Source organism: Notamacropus eugenii, chromosome 4 (assembly GCF_028372415.1).
Source record: "Notamacropus eugenii isolate mMacEug1 chromosome 4, mMacEug1.pri_v2, whole genome shotgun sequence".
Lineage (NCBI taxonomy): Eukaryota > Metazoa > Chordata > Mammalia > Diprotodontia > Macropodidae > Notamacropus > Notamacropus eugenii.
The window spans coordinates 52,294,509-52,310,952 of record NC_092875.1 but is presented as its reverse complement, the minus strand read 5'-3'; the positions used below and the strand labels follow the sequence as shown (position 1 = coordinate 52,310,952).

The 16,444-nt window shown below is 44.5% G+C and overlaps 1 protein-coding gene across 2 annotated transcripts in view; it reads left to right on the top strand.

Moving 5' to 3' along the window:
- Nucleotides 1–16,444, top strand: part of CERS4 (ceramide synthase 4) — a 55,791-nt gene that overhangs the window by 32,359 nt on the left and 6,988 nt on the right. The window contains exons 1-8 of one of the 2 annotated variants that reach the window (XM_072600944.1): nucleotides 6,031–6,123; nucleotides 8,124–8,297; nucleotides 11,269–11,386; nucleotides 12,027–12,145; nucleotides 12,344–12,401; nucleotides 13,807–13,857; nucleotides 14,653–14,745; nucleotides 15,399–15,527. In XM_072600944.1, coding sequence (XP_072457045.1) covers nucleotides 8,125–8,297; nucleotides 11,269–11,386; nucleotides 12,027–12,145; nucleotides 12,344–12,401; nucleotides 13,807–13,857; nucleotides 14,653–14,745; nucleotides 15,399–15,527 — 741 coding nt within the window. In that variant the 5' untranslated portion in view covers nucleotides 6,031–6,123; nucleotide 8,124. Of the gene's footprint in view, nucleotides 1–6,030; nucleotides 6,124–8,123; nucleotides 8,298–11,268; nucleotides 11,387–12,026; nucleotides 12,146–12,343; nucleotides 12,402–13,806; nucleotides 13,858–14,652; nucleotides 14,746–15,398; nucleotides 15,528–16,444 lie in introns of those variants that run through there. The other variant, XM_072600943.1, reaches the window with a different exon arrangement.

Genomic DNA, 16,444 nt, shown 5'->3' with positions numbered 1-16,444 from the left:
CCCAAGATCCCAATCTAGAGCTAGAAAGAGGTCTCAGAGGCCATTCAGTCCAACCTCCTCATTTGACAGATGAGGAAACTGAGGCTCAGAGAGCTAATAAGTAGTCCTAGGACTAGTTAGAGCTGGAAAGAGGTCATCCAGTCCAACCTCTTCATTTGATGCTTGAGGAAACTGAGACACATGGAGGTAAAGTGACTTGGCCAAAGATTTTTGTGGCCACAGTCCCCCACATCTTGTACTTGATTTTTAAAAAAAAATCTAAGTGTAAGACATTTCAAGATAGTCACCCAACCTGTGATTTCCTTGATGTAGGGAGCTCTGAGATGGGCTTCATCTCCTAATTCACCTTCTATTAAACCCAAATTTGGAGAGTTGTCTTGAGCCTAGAAAGAGCAGATGACTTGCCTAGGATCACATAGCTACTATGTCTGAGAGGCAGGATTTAAACCCAAGTCTTCCTGGTTCCAAGGCCAGCTGTCTTTCCACTACACTATACTGCCTGCCATTTACTTTATACGTGACATTTGTCCTTAAAGCATCCCATCTGATCTATCCAGCCTGGGGAGCCACAGCAATATCTAGGCTGTAGATAAATGTTCTCAGAGCCCTTTCCCCCTCCTCTCCCAGCAACAGTTCTGTTCATCAAGTGGCTATCAAAGGCAAAGGACTTGAATGTAACCGGAAGGCTGTCATTTCTGTACTTCCTCTTGGTGGTTGGCAGCACGCAGGACCAAGGATAGAGGAAGTGAAGCTACCATGGAGATGGAGGGAGGGGCTATGTATTTTACATGGTGTAAGTCTCACTCTATCTAGTTTATCAACTCAGACCATGAAAGCTGGAAGGGCCCTTAGAGGATATCAAGTCTGTTCTTCTCATTTTACAGATGGGGAAACTGAAAGCTAACCTGGTAAAGGGACTTATCCAAACTCAAGTAACACTAAGCGAGGACCAAGTTCTCTCTTCCACACCCACCCCTCTGCCCTGGCCAGCTCTTTACCCCTAGTCTTCATGCTATTAATTACTGTGAGAATGAAAAGAAAGGAAAAAATGCTGACTCTGTCATCACCATTCCCCTTGTCTCAGTCTCCCCTCCCCCTTCCTAACAGTCATACTCCTTTGTGCCATAATTTCTCCCTGCCCTCAACACATAGTGTATGGGGAGGAAGCTTGTTCCCTGTGACACTCATCACTTACATGACATCAAGCCCCAAGTACTTTGCTTCTGTGCCTCAGTTTCCATATCCACAAAATGAGATTTGACCCAGTAAACTCCAATTCCCCTTCCAGCTCTGTAGCTATGATTTTAAGCACACAATGTAAGTACATTTAAATACATAATAAAATATTTTTAAAGGTATAGGGAAATTTTTGGAAGAGCCATTGTGTTACTACCTTGTTAAAATTACAGTTTCTTATATAATCCTTATCAATTCTTTGTATCTTGAAATGCGTGTCTGTGTGTGTGTGTGTGTGTGTGTGTGTGTGTGTGTGTGTGTGTGTGTGTGTGTGTGAGAGAGAGAGAGGGAGAGAGAGGGAGAGAGGTGATTGAATTTATAGTAACAAAGAAAAAATGAAAATAAAAACAACCAATGCAGGGTAATTTGAGGGAGAGACAGCATCAGGGAGGAATTCAGAAAGGCTTCATGTAGATAGTAATTCTTGAGCTGAATTTTGAAAGAAACAGAAGACTTCTGAGAGGCATAGGTAATCTGGGAGTAAAATTTAGGCAGAATAGCAAAGGCTAGAGATGGGAAATGAGAGAATATTTGTGTAAGAAATATCGAGAAGGCCAGCTTGTTTGGTCTGTAGAGAAATCTGGGCAGTTAGGTGGCACAACGATTAGAGTACAAGGCTTGGAGTCAGGAAGACATGAGTTCAAATCCAGCCTCAGACACTTACTGTGTGACGCGGGGCAAGTCATGTAACCCCATTTGCCTCAATTTCTTCATCTGTAAAATGAGCTGGAGAAGGAAATGGCAAACCACTCCAGTATCTTTGCCAAGAAAACCCCAAATGAGGTCACGAAGAGTCAGACACAACTAAAAAATGACTAAAGAAAAAGAGACATACAATGAGGTTGGAAAGATGGGTTGATTAGAGTCAGATTGTGAAGGGCTTTCAGTAAAGTTTCTGTCTATCTAATCCTAAAAACCACCGACTGCTACTGGAGTTTATCTTAAGTAGAGGAGTGAAATGGTTTCATTTTGGCAATCTCTGGATCTTGGATTGGAGAGCAGAGACTTGAGTCAGGAAGATTATGAAAGAAGCTGTTGCAATAGTCGTTCAACCTTTATTATATGTGTAGTATCTTACAAGGGGACAAAGGATAGAGAAGGCAGTATGGTAGAAGAAAATGAGCATTTATTAAGCACCTACTATACAGGCCCTGTGCTAAGGGCTTTGCAAGTACTTTCTCATTTTATCTTCACAACAAGCCTGGGAGGTAGGTCCTATATTATCATCCCCATTTTATAGTTGAGGAAACAGGCCGAAAGCAGTAAAGTGACTTGCCCACAGTCACACAACTAGTGTCTGAGGCAGAATTTGAAGCCAGATCCTCCTGCTTCAAAATCTAACAGCCCACCCACTATACCTCTTTGAGCCAGGAATCAATCAACAAGCATTTATTAAGCACCTATTCTGTGCCATATACTGGGCTAATATCCTACTATATGCCAGCACTATGCTAATATTCTTCAGCACTGCCCCAGGGATACAAGAAAAAAAAGGCAATAACTGTCCCTGTCCTCAAGAATGCTCATATTCTAGAGGAAGAGATAAACTGTAAATAACTATGTGCCTTCAAGACATACATACAGTGCAAGTGGAAGAGGAACTGTATTAACCATGGAGGGAACTGGGAAAGGCCTCCTTCAAAAAGTGGGATTTAATCTGAGTCTTGAAGGCAGCCAGGAAAGCATTCCAGGCCTGAGTGGTAGCCAGTGCCAGAATGGAGTCAGGAGATGAAATGTCTTGTGTGAAAACTAGCTAAGTCAGCCAGTGTGGCTGGATGAGAGTATACACCAAAGGGAGTCAAGGTTCATGGACAGAGGTGGAGAAAGACAGAAAAGAGATGGAGACCTGGGCATCTTGACATAAAGAGGCTTTGGGGAATACCTTTGGCTAACGTATCAGAATAGGTGTGACTGGATTAGAAGAGACTCAAGTTTATTCTCTACCATTTGGGATTCTCCCAAACAAACTGATTGTTGTAGTAAGATAGTACTTGTTCAACTTGTTTTATATAATCTTCTCTAATGGAACCCAACCAAAACAAGGCGTTAGCTTAGGTTACATGGGTTTATACATGGTCTTATTCTCATCGAGACTTTCCCCATCTTGGTTTCAATATATCATGGGCCCACATAAGAAATTAAATAGGAATTTGAGGGGAGTTTTGTAGAATTTGAAGACAACATGCGAAGGCTAGCTGATGACACAGAAAATGTTTAGAAACTCAGAAGTATGTAAAATACATGTATAGTGTTGCATATTATCAGCATTTTGTCTTTTAATACTGTAAACACCCTATAGGAGAAAAAAATCCATGCTTCTTTGGTATGAAGAGAGGGCCAGATTGCAAGGGGGTGCTACATCCCCAAGATATGGACTAAGGGCACTGGAGAAATAGGAAAGAGCTAGCTTATAAAAGACCCTAAGAGGTAACCAGAGGGTTTTTATTTGATCCTGGAGGATTATAATAGGGTGTGTTGGGGGAGGGGGAGCTGACATGGACAGAACCAATCAGAAGGTTCTTGGTCCACGCAAGAAGTGAGGAGGGCTTGTACTGGGTTGGTGACTTTGTGAATGAAAGGAACTAGAATTATAACTAAATCACTTTGGGTCTAATCCTTCATGGGGGAAAATTGGGTATCCAATGAAATAGAGGCCTTTCAAGCATTCCTGATGAAAAGACCAGAGCTGAATAGAAATTCTGACTTTTCAAATACAAAGCTCAAGAGAAGTCTACAAAGGTAAACAGGAAAAGGAAATCATAAGGGACTTAATAAGGTTAAGCTGTTTACATTCTTACATGGGACGATGATACTTGTAACTCCTAAGAACTTTCTCATTATTGGGGCATCAGGAGTATACATAGTTGAATATGATGGGATGATCTCTTTTAAAAAGGAGGGGGATGAGAGAGAGGAATGCACTGAGAGAAGGGGGAAAGGAGAGGTAGAATGGGGTAAATTATCTCATAAAAAAGTTCGAAATAGCTTTGACACAGAAGGGGGAGATGAGGGAAGGAGACCTTGAATCTTACTCATGAAAAATTGGTTCAAAGAGGGAGTAACATACACACTTATCCTACAGGAAAGTAGGAGGGGAAGGAGATAAGAGAAGGGAGAAGGGCTGATAGAAGGGAGGGTCGATTGAGGGAAGTGTCAGTCAGGAGCAAAATGAACAGAGAATGAACAGAGTAGGAGGAGAAAGAGAGAGAGAGAGTTGAACAGGGGAAAATAAGATGGAGGGAAATAAACAGAAGTCATAACTGACAAAAATTTTACATCATTTTTCTGATAAAGGTCTCATTTCTCATATGTAGAGAACTGAGTCAGATTTATAAGAATACAAGTCATTCCCCAACTGATAAATGGTCAAAGGATATGAACAGGCAGTTTTCAGATAAAGTAATCCAAGTTATCTGTAGTCATGAATAAATGCTCTGAATCACTATTGATCCAAGAAATGCAACTTAAAACAACTCTTGAGGGACCAACACACACCTATCAGATTGACTAATATGACAGAAAAGGGAAATACAAATGTTGGAGGCCATGTGGGAAATTTAAAACATTAATGCACTGTTAGGGAAGTTGTATACTGATTCACCCATTCTTGGGAGCAATTTGGAACTGTGCTAAAATGGCTATAAAACCGTGCTACCCTTTGAACCAAAATACCCTTTGTACAAAAATGTTTACAGCAGACTTTTGTGGGGTGGCAAAGATTTGGAAATTGATGGGATGGCCAAGGGTTGAGGAATGGCTGATTTGGTATATGTGATGGAATGCCATTGTGCTATAAGAAATGATGAGCGGGATGCTTTCAGAAAAACCTGGGAAGGCTTAGAAAATGAATCTATGCAAGTGAAATGAGCAGAACCAGGAGAACATTGTAAACAAACAGTATTGTACAATGATCAACCTTGAATAACTGAGCTATTCTCAGCAATACGGGGATCCAAGACAATTCCAAAGACTCGTGATGAAAAATGCTGCTCATCTCCAGAAAATGAACTGATAGTGAATGCAGATGGAAGCTCACTCATTTTTTTACTCTGTTTTTCCTGGGTTGGTTTTTTGTTTGGTTTTTTTTTTTTTCGGCTTGTGTTTTCTTTCACAACATGACTAATATGAAAATATGTTTTGCATGACTGCACATGTATAACTTGCCTTCTCAAGGAGGGAGGGAGAGAATGTGGAACTCAAAATTTTGAAAAACAAATATTAAAATTTGTTTTTACGTGTGATTGTAGAAAAATAAGACATTAAATATCTCAAGTTTAGAGAAAGGCTTTTTAGTTGAATGAGGTCTGAAGCAAGACTGCTGAGAGTTTTGGAGGGACCTAGTGTTAACGGGTTTGTTGAGGAGTTTAAACTCACTCCTGCCTTCCTCCCCACCCTGCCTCAGTCTCTCCAAAATGAAGGGAGCAGAGGTAGGTGGAGGAGCCTAAGAAAATGGGAAGATGAGGAGGGACCACAAAGCCCCTGCTAATGTAATGGTCCGTGAATGGATCCTGCTGGGTGAAGACTTAAGAGTTCCACCCCCACCTCCCTTTTTCTCTGAATTGCCCCGCGTCACAGAGTTGCTTGACAGTCCAGAGACCTTAAACTGGGGCCTGGGGACTTGACCTCTCCGAATTCCGGTAGCATCAGCCTACGGATGAGGTTCAGGGCAGGGCCTGGGCCTGACTGGGCTGAGCTGAGCCAGGGGATGGGACTGGGCGGGGCCAGGGGCGGGGCTGATGGGGGAGACAGGGGGTGGCTCCCCCGAAGCCTTGCCCTCCCTCCTCTGAGCCTCATTAGAGGAAGGATCGCCTGGGTGAGTCTGGCTGACCTGGGCTCTCGGAACGGTGAGGGCGCCTACTCCCTCCGAAGATCCTCAACTGGAACCAGGTGATCCTTCCCTTGCATTATCCTAAGCAGACCCTTAATAGGTGTGAGGAAGGGCAGAGGTAGCGTTCACACTGCTCTGATAAGGGCATGAGCCAGCTGATGGGGAAGGTCTTTGTGGCCCAGAATTCAGGAAGACATCCTAGGAGAGGGAGCCCAGCCTCTTTGATGGGAGGGTAGGCTCTACTGAGGATGCCCTTCCCCCATAAGGTAGGGAGGCCCGGTTTGACTGAGGCAGAGGAGGCATGAGGGAGAACCCAAGAAACATCCAAACTGGACAAGTTAGAAGGCCTTGGATGGCAGACTTAGACGATTAGACTTCTCTTTAAGGACTCCAAAAGAGCTATGGAGAGTAACTTAGCCAAGCAAGGACTTGCCTAAACTGGGATGTAATAAAATGACTGATATCCTGTGTGAGAATTGTTGAAAGCAGAGAAGTAAGCTAGGGGGCTGTAATAAGAGGTTAGGCTGGGGTAGGGGGTAGATTGCAGTGCAACAGACAGGACTTGTTTTCTGACTAAATATGGGGGAAAGGAAGACTGAGGACAGAACCCTAGACCTGGATCTCTGGCTTGCTGTGTGGCCCTCCCTTCTCTGGGCCTCTGTTTATTTAGAAACAGGATCAGAGATTTAGAAGTGGAAAGGAACTTGGAGGTCATCTAGTCCAACTGGTTCATTTTACAGTTGAGGAAACTGAGGCACAGAGAGGTTAAATGATTTTTTCAAAATCACACAGGTAGTAAGAGTTGGAATTCAAACCCAGGTCCTCCAACTCTAAAACCTGGGCCCATTGAATTTGATAGACCTTAAAACTCCTTCCAGGTCTAACAGACAGAGTCCAGGAAAGCCCAGTATGCTTAGGACAGGTCAAGGAAGACTCTCTGAACTGTAGAGGAGAAAAGACCACAGAGGGTATCAAAGGCAAGGGAGAAATTTGATTGTGGGCCTACTTCATACATGCTTGGCAGGTCCTCTGACTCCCTCCAGGGAAGGCCAGGAAGCCCCACTGAGCAGATCCTGCAGTGTCTGAGGCTGTTGCTCCCCTCCTTCACTCACCATCCCAGCATCTCTTCCTCCTTTATCTGGGGGCCTTTGCTCCCACTTCTGGGCTGGGAAGCATCACTGAAGCCCTAAGCCCCTTCTCCTAAACAGCTGAGCTAATTTTAGCCTCTAGGCCACCAAGAGGATTATCCCTCATCTGGAAAACTTGGAGGGAAAGCTGTGGAGGATCAGCCTGTTCTGAGGCCCACCTTGTATCTTTTCAAAGGACCCTCTGCTTAGAGAAATCAGGCCTCCTACTCAGGTTTATAAGGGAAAAAAGCCAGTGGTAGTGCCAGCCCCCTGTCCCAACCAGTCCCCACAAGCCAACTTGGAGCTATGGCTCTAAATGAATGTAATTTTAATTTTTGGCCAATGTATGATATTGAGCACCCCTAGACCAATGTCCCATACACACTCTAAATTCCTTACCAGATCTTACATTCTAGATTATAAGTATCCCTTCTGACGTTCCATCTTTTAAAGGCTCTCCTATGTGTGCTGTTTTAGAGTCTCCCTTTCAGGGAGCTACCTTCCCTAACCCCCGTGATCAGTGTTCCAATCAACTGGGCCAAGCTATGGGTGGCAGATTCCCATTCGGACTGGACAAAGTCTCAGTCTCTTGTGCCAAGGAAGATTAGGCAGCAGCCAATGTATGAGATGAGACCCACCCCTCTGGTGGTGTTGAGGTGGCAAGTGACCACTGATGGGGAGTCAGATTTGTTTATCTGTTCATAGTCACTCTCTGACTATAAACAGGTTCTTCTCCTAAGGCCTCAGTTTTACCATATGCAAAATAAGGGGGGGTTGGACTTCCCTCAAGGTCCCTGTTATCTATGACATTCTCCATTTCCAAAATCAATGATCCGTGTATATTGACTCGGTTAACCAGAGTTTTTGATTAACCAGTACATGCTCTCCCTCTCAGGATGTTTCTAGTAAAACTCTTGGTCTTTTGCCTCCAGGATGCTGACCAGCCTGTATGAGTGGTTTTGGAAGGATGAGTACTGGTTCCCTCCTGGGTACTCATGGGCTGACACAGAGGATTCAGATGGGGTCACCTACCCTCACCCCAGGGACCTGCTGGCATCCATTCCCATAGCATTGGTCTTAACAGTCATCAGATTTGGCTTTGAGAGGTAAGTCAGTTGTGGCCTTTCTTCCCCATTGGTCCTGGGACATGGACATCTATGGTCAGGAAAAAAAAACAAAAAACCACTTCATATCTGCAAATATCCATCATGGCACAACAACCAACTAGAGCCTACCTGGTTTCCTAAATTATGTCTCTTCTTGGGCTAGTCACTTAGCATCTGAAGGCTCAGTTTCTCATCTGCCAAATGGGAATATTCTCACATGCTCTGCTGACCTTACTGGGCTGTTATGGAGAAAGTAGTACTGAAGGGACGATTATCATCCTTTATACCTTCATGGTTCCTGCCCTCATCACAGCCTCTGACCAGGCCAAAAGAGGGTGTTTTTAATAGCACCAAAATCATCTTGAAGCTCCAAAGAGGGGCAATTTGTCAGTTTTCCAGGCTCAATAAACCCCTCACATAAGCTAACAGTTAACCCCCCTCCCCAGGACACCAGCCAGCCTGGTATGGTGACACCCACAGCAAAGGAATCAGTGCACTCCAGGATAGGGACAGCGAAGAAAACTTTTGTAAAACAGATCCTATTTTCCCATTGACTTCCATTATAAAAATGGAGACGGGTTTACCATGTAAACAGAGGCCCACAAATTTACAACTGATATAAGAAAAGAATTTCCAAGAAAATGTTGATAATTATCTACAAGAGACTCTGTGTTGTATTCAAGTCCTTCTCTGGTGATTCATTATAGCTTGGTAGTGGCCCTTAGTTTTTATAGGCTGTGTCAATGTAGGGCAAGCTAGAAAAGTCTTTGGGCAACAGGCTGAAATACTGTCAGAAGACGAAGTCATGAGAAGGTCAGAGATGTTCATCACCGAAGAGTTGGCCCTCAGGGGATGGATTTGTCTTTCAGGTCTTGGCAACCTATTTAAAAGAGACTTGATCCTTACACAAGATCCTGTTGTTTGTCAGTCACAGATGTGCACCTTCCCTGGCCCACTCAAACATTTATTGAGTTGAGTTATTACAGAAAATTGAAGTCAGAGGGATTTTGAAGGGATCCTTTGAGCAGTTGCTTCGTGCCTCGTTGGATAGGGCAGGATTTGAAGTCAGGAAGACCCAGGTCATCCCCTCAGCTATGGGACTCCAAACAAGTCACTTAACCTCTGTACATCAGTGTCCCCATCTATAAAATGGGAAGGATAATTGCCCCAACCTCACAGGGTGGTTGTGAAAATCAAGTGCATTAACATGTAAATCTTGTTATAAACTTTAAAGCCCCATATGAATGCTAGCTGTCATTATCATCATTTCTTGTTATTATTGATATTTGTTTGAGAGGATGGGATGCGCTCATTGACCTCTGAGATCTTTTCCAACCTATGAGAATCTGAGAGTACCCATACTGAAGCAGTCTTAGATTGAAGTGAATTAAGATAATGAATAGTTATGCTCATTGAATTAGAGCTGGAAGAAGCTGTAAAAGCCATGTGGCCCAGCTGCCTCCTTTTACACAGCATCATAGCTCTGGGGCTGGAAGAGACCTCAGACCATGGACTTCAACCCCCTTAATTTGCCAATGGAGAAACTGAGGCCCAGTAGATGAAGAGACTTGCTCAGGGAAGCACAGAAAACAAGAAGCTGCATGGGATTTGACCCTTGGGCCTTTGACTCCAAATTAGACACTTTTTTCCACTGGACTTGAGGTGTATCACAAGTCCCCTTGGCAGTCTAGGGGAGCCTGACTCCCTTTTCAGAAGAATCTTTTTAAATGCATAAAATAAAATGATCAAATTGCAAAGGAAACCTGTTTTGTTTTGTTTTAAGGCAACCAGGCTTAAGTGACTTTCCCAGGGTCACACAGCTATTAAGTGCCTGAGGTCAAATTTGAACTCAGGTCCTCCTGACTTTAGGACCAATGCTTGGAAACCAGTTATATTGAAATAAAGATGTATTTCATCCAAGTTCTCAAACTTGAAATCCATCCAAGGTCTCCTTGAGGGCTTGTTGACTCTAGGTTAAGGACCATTAAATGAAATCATGCCTGTCCAACCCCAGTGACATTACAGATGAAGAAGCTAAATCCTAGCAAGATGAAATAACTCCCCCTAAAGTTTCACAGTCAATAAGTAGCCAAGCTGAGATTCAAGCCTAATCCCTTCTGGCTCTCAGCCATGTAGGCTCTTTCCCATATACCATCCCTTTTGAAGGAAGGGCTCACAAAGTGTTTTTTCTCCTAGTCATTCCATGAGATGGCAGTATATGATCCACATGGAATATTATCGGATAGGATCACAAAAAACAAGTGGGGAAGGTCTCACTGCCTTAATCTCCACACATGTGAGGCTTCAGTTAAACTGGACAACAACTCCTTCACACACTCCCATATCTACCCCCAACTTGTAATATCCTCCTGTCTCTTTAATTGCCTGTTAAATTCATCTCCAACCCTTAGGGACCAACTCCAATGCTGCCTCCTCCTCCTCTTCCAGGAAGCCTTCCCTAACTTGATCCCCAGTGTTGATAATGACCCTCCCTCTTGGAAGGTTCCCTTTCTTTTCACTGCTTTGATGCACTTACCATGTGATGTTGCATATTTTATATAGCTGTGTTGGTACCTTATCCCTCTACTAGACTGTGGACTCTGAAGTATGTATTTCTTCACTGAGTATAAGGCTTTACACACAATAGGCACTTTAAAAATGCTTGCTGAAATTGAGAGGAGAATGTTTGCTCTTTGGCTGTGGCCCAGCATCTCAGGGGCCTCCTATTCGCCAGGATACTTCTTTCCCCTCCCCAACATCCCAGAGTCCTCCTCAGATTTCTTATCCTGTATTTGCCCCTGCCCCTTCCTCCCTGGCTCACAGAGCCTTCTCACACTCCCATATCCTACAGGCTGTATGAGTTAGCTGGGGCAGTCCAGTCGGTGGGCAGGATTTGGCAAAAAGCTCCCAAAGGAGCAGAGATAAGGGAGGGAGTTCTTGAGTACTCACATCCTCCTGTCTTTTCTCTTAGGGCCATTGCCATGCCCCTGAGCAGGGCTTTGGGCGTGCGTGATCGACTCAGAGTCAAGGCTGCCCCCAACCCCATCCTGGAGTCCTTTTTCCGGACCCACCATAAGGATCCAAAAGAGGTGAGCAGGTCCCAGGAACCTTAGGATGACTAAACTCTTTCCTGTGGGAAATGCCTGCTGTTCTTTGGCTCATTAGAGGGGTAGAGTAAGTGCTTAGTATGTACTCGGTCTCAGGTAGATCTACCAGTCTCCAACATGGAGACTTGAGTTCTAATCCCATTTCTTCCACTGATTGCCTGGATGACTTTGAACAAGTCAATTCAACTCTATGGTCCTCAGTTTTCTTAACTGTAAAACTAGGGGGAAGATCTGAAAATCTCTAGGGATCCTCCCACCTCTGAAAGTCCCTGTTCTAAAGTTCTTCTCAAGGTGGCAGGGGGATTCCTTTTAGGGAGATTGCCCCAGCATGCAGCTCTGCCCTAATCTCCACCTCCCTCCTTCCTCAGTGTGAATTGGGTAATGCTTTATTGTAGGGACTTACCCTCCCTGGCAAGGGAGGAGGCAGATCCATTAACCCTGTCCCTCAAGCCCTCTGATATAGTTCTCAGCAGGGAGGTTCCTGGAGACAAAGTGACAACTTAGTGACGAGGGCAGTAGACTGAGTGAGCTTGAGGGAAGGGACATCTTCCCCACCATCACTGGGAACTTAAGGCTTGCCTTTTCTCCCCTACCCCTTTTCCTCCCATGCTTCTGTCCCCAGGCTCAGCTGAGTCATCTGGCCAGCCAGTGTGGCCTCTCTGTGAGGCAGACCCAGCGCTGGTTTCGGCGGAGGAGAAACCAGGAGCGACCATTACTGAGCAAGAAATTCTGTGAATCTTGGTGAGCTCAGGAGGGCCTAGGTGAGGGCCATCTATAAAAGGGAACCAGACCAAGGTCTGGGGTGGAGGGCATGCTTCATCAGGAAACCAAGGGTCCTTCCCCTGGCAATAGCCCTTTCTATCAATCCCCTCCTCCACCTCTCGTACCCCTGGACTGGGGCTCCCCAAACTTAGTCCATATTCTGTTCTGTGTTTTCAGTTGGAGATTTTTATTTTACTTCTCTTCTTTCTTTGGAGGCTTCCTCGTGCTCTACAATGTGAGTATGTCCTCTCCCATCCTCACCACAGACTCCTCTGTCCCCTTCTTTTTTTCCTCCCTTCTTTCACCTCTGTTGTCCTGTTCCTTTCACCTTCCAGACCTCTTCTTTGCTGTCTTCTCCATCTCCATCCTTTTTATCCCGCCCTCTCATACTATTATACTTTCTCCCATCCCTCTCCCTTTGACCTCTCATCCTTTCCATCCATCCCTTGCTTCCTCATTCCCCCGTTCCCATATTCTTCATCCTTCTCCTTTGTGATCATCCCTATTCTTTCTGTTCCACCATCTTCTCCATCTACATATTCTTCATTTCTCTTTGCTTTGCTTTTCATTCTCTCCTCCTCTTTTATCCCCTCCATTCTCATCCTCTCTCTCCCCAACCTCTTCATCCCTTTACGACCCCATACCGTTCATCTCCTTCCTTTTTCTTGTTCTTATCAACTCATCTTCATCCTTCTCCCTAATCCTCCATTCCATTCTCTCCCTCTCTGCCCTTTTTATTTTTCCATCCCTATCACCTCAATCACGTCCCCCTCCCACCTTGGCCATTACATCATTTCCCCTTCTTCTTTCACTGTTCACCGTTCTCCCATACCAGAGCCAACAAATGGTTCAGAGTCAGTCACCAGGCATTTGCTAAGTGCTTACTAATCACCTAGCACTGTACTAAGAACTAGAGATGCAAACAAGGCAAACCAATTCTGCCTTCAAGGAGCTCCCATTCTTATGAAGGAAACTTCACTAGATATAGTGAACAATATGTAATAACTATATGTAAACAAGACATATACGGGGTAAATTGAAGACATCTCAGATAGAAAGCACTGGGATTTTCGCTGAGATTTGAAGGAAACCAGGAGGCAGAGATGAAGGAGGAGAGAGCCAGTGAAGACGCACTGAATTGGGAGATGGAATATCTTGTTCAAAAAGCAGCAAGGAAGCCAGTGTCATTGGATCATAGAGTATTTGGAAGGAAGGAAAGGTAGAGAATATGTAGGACTAGAAAGGAAGGAAGGGGCCATGTTTTGAAAGGCTTTAGGAGCCCAACAGAGGTTTGATTCTTAAGGTAATAGGGAGCCATTGGAATTTATTCAATAGGTCAAATGACATGATCAGAGCCTTGCTTTAGGAGGGAGGGGAAAATGATCGCAGGAGACTGGCATCAAACCTCCTCTCAGATCAATTTTTGCCCAACAACTTTAACTCTGACCTTTTCACAGCCTGGGAGAATGAAGAAAGAGAAGCCAAAATAATGGAAGAACATACTGTTAAGCAGGGATGAGATCATTTCTGTTGAGTGCTTGGAGTTCCCTGGGGGCAGCCACAAAATTACAGGTCAAAGCTATTACCTGTGGGGACTGCTGATGCAGTTTCCTGAAACCCATCCCTTGTTTATCTTACAGGAAACATGGTTGTGGGAGCCCAAGACATGCTGGGATAGATACCCCTTCCAGGTAAGCAGCCTGAGAACAAGGATGGGTGGCTAAGATGCCCAGTAAAACAGGCCTTGGAGCTAAAACAGGTGCTCACAAAGAATCGTAGAATCTCAAAGTTGGAAGGGATCTCAGAGGCCGTCTAACTCAATCTATGCCTGAACCGGAATCCCCTTGATAGAGGAGGAATCCATTACGTCCTGTGGCCTCCCATTCTACTTTGGGACATCTCTGATCCCAGTGACAACCCTAAATCTACCCTGAATCCTACAGCTTCCACCCATTGCTTTTTCAGTTTCTTCCTTCTGGGGGTTAAGGGGACCAAGCCTAAGGCCTTCTGCATATTAAAGCCCTTCAAAAACCTAACTACAGTTATCACAACATTCAAATACATAATACTGATCCCCTTCCTCTCATCTCTTCTCCTTACTAAGCATCTCCCTTCAACAGGTATGACATGATTTCAAGGCCCTCCTCCATCTCCTCTTGGATTCCTTTTAGTTTATCAACGTTCTGAAAGTGTGGCACTCAAAACTGAACATGATATTCTAAATGGGGCCAGGGCAGAGTACAGGGACACTGTCATCTCACTAGTGCCAAACACTAATCCTCTCTATGCAATCTGTGGCTTTATCAAAATTAGTGATTTTTTAAAAATAAAATTTCAATGACATAGGGCAAAGCACAGATCTTTTGGGTATCTCATTGGAGACCTCTGTACAAGTTTATATTGAACTAGTAATGATTAGTTTTTGAACCCAACTAGCTCTATATCCAATCCACACCATCTAACCACATTGTTTCTCTGATCCTCAGCCTCTGCAGCCTGCCATGTACTGGTGGTACCTCCTTGAACTTGGCTTCTACCTTTCTTTGCTTCTGTCTCTACCCTTTGATGTTAAGAGGAAGGTGAGTCTAGGGCAGGCCTGCCAAAGGATTTCAGGCAGACTGCAAAAATGTAGAGAATTCAAAACAGGCCTGCACAACATACCACCCATGGGCCCCTTTGGCAGGCTATATGTTGTGCAGGCCTGGGCTAGGGGGAGCCCAGGCAGAGGGAAAGCCCCATCCCTTTAGTCTGATGGAGAGACCAGCTTTTCATACCTGCCTTCCTTGGGAAAGAACCAAGTTTGGCTTTGGCTCCGAAGGTTGTTCCCTGAGGCCATGCACAAGGAATTGGCCCATGGAGGCACCTAAGAGCAGGCTGAGTCAGCCAAAGCTCAGCATGCTCTGCCAAAAACTGGGCAAGGGATTCCTGGAACTTAAGTGCCGATTTTAGTGCCTTCCCCCTGGACTTTAAGGAAATCTAGCCTGCCAACCTTTCCCCAAATCTACATCTTGCCTTGTTCCATTTCCTACCATGTTATCTCCTCTCCTCCTCTTGGTCTCCTCTTCCTATCTGTCCTTTTTGGGTCTCATCTGGAGTGTATCTGATGACCCTTAGCAGACCTGGGCTGATTCATGGTGGGTATTCCTGGGCACTGAGTGGGAAGATCTGACCCTAGGTATAGACTCGGCCAGTTTCAATGGCCCTGGTGTGACTGCTGCCTTCCTCTTCCTAGGACTTAAAGGAGCAAATCATCCACCATCTTGTTACCATCGTCTTGATTGGGTTCTCATATTCTGCCAATCTTCTGCGCATTGGTACCTTGGTGTTACTGCTACACGACATATCTGATGTTCTCATGGAGGTGAGTGAACAACTTATCCGTTTCTTGTCTGATCTTCCCTACGCTCAGCATCTATATAACTTAAAGAAAGGGCTACAGTCAGGGGTGTGTTAGAGTCAGTACAAACTGGCTCATAAGAGCTAATTACCCACTAAATTTTCAGGATGAGCATTTACATCTCCGATATTGGCAAATTCTACAAATCTGGACTTGATTTATTGTTCTGTTGATTGTCTGAACCTGAGAAAGGGATGGAAAAAATTTTAATAAGCTAGATTAAGTTTAAGTATGTTGTGTACTTTTCCCCCTATCAGAGAGCTGGTTGTTAAACATTTATCAGCATACCCCTCACTGCAGGAAAATAAGTCTCTCTCTCCTCTGTCCACATAGGGTCAGAGGCTCCAGTATAAGAAACAGCAGGAATGTTCAGGGGGGGGGGGGGGGGGGTTGGCCTCAGAGATCCTGCCTCTACCATTTTACCAACTGTGTGAACTTGGGCAACTCATCCAACTCCCTTCATCCTCTGTTTCTTCATTGGGAATTACAACCAGGGAGGTGTTGCTCCTATTGTACTCTGCCCCTGATCAGAATACATCTAGAGTTTATATTCAGTTACTCATGTCCTATTATAGAAAGAACAGTAGTAAATCAGAGATCATTCCATTGCCAGGATAATAGATCATGCCTTTTGGGTATTAATTAAAGGAACTGGGAATTTTTAATCTGGAGAAGAGAAGATTTATGGGGTTTTGATAGTGAGCTTCAAGTGTCTGAAAGATCATTATATAGAATAAAGATTGAACTTGTGCATGGCCCCAGAGGGCAGAACTAGTATCCAGGGGGAAGTTGTAAAGAAATAAATTTGGTTTTGAGGTCAGGAAAAACCTAATAATAAGAGTGGAATGGATGGGACATCTTGGGAAGTGAAGGGTTTCCCC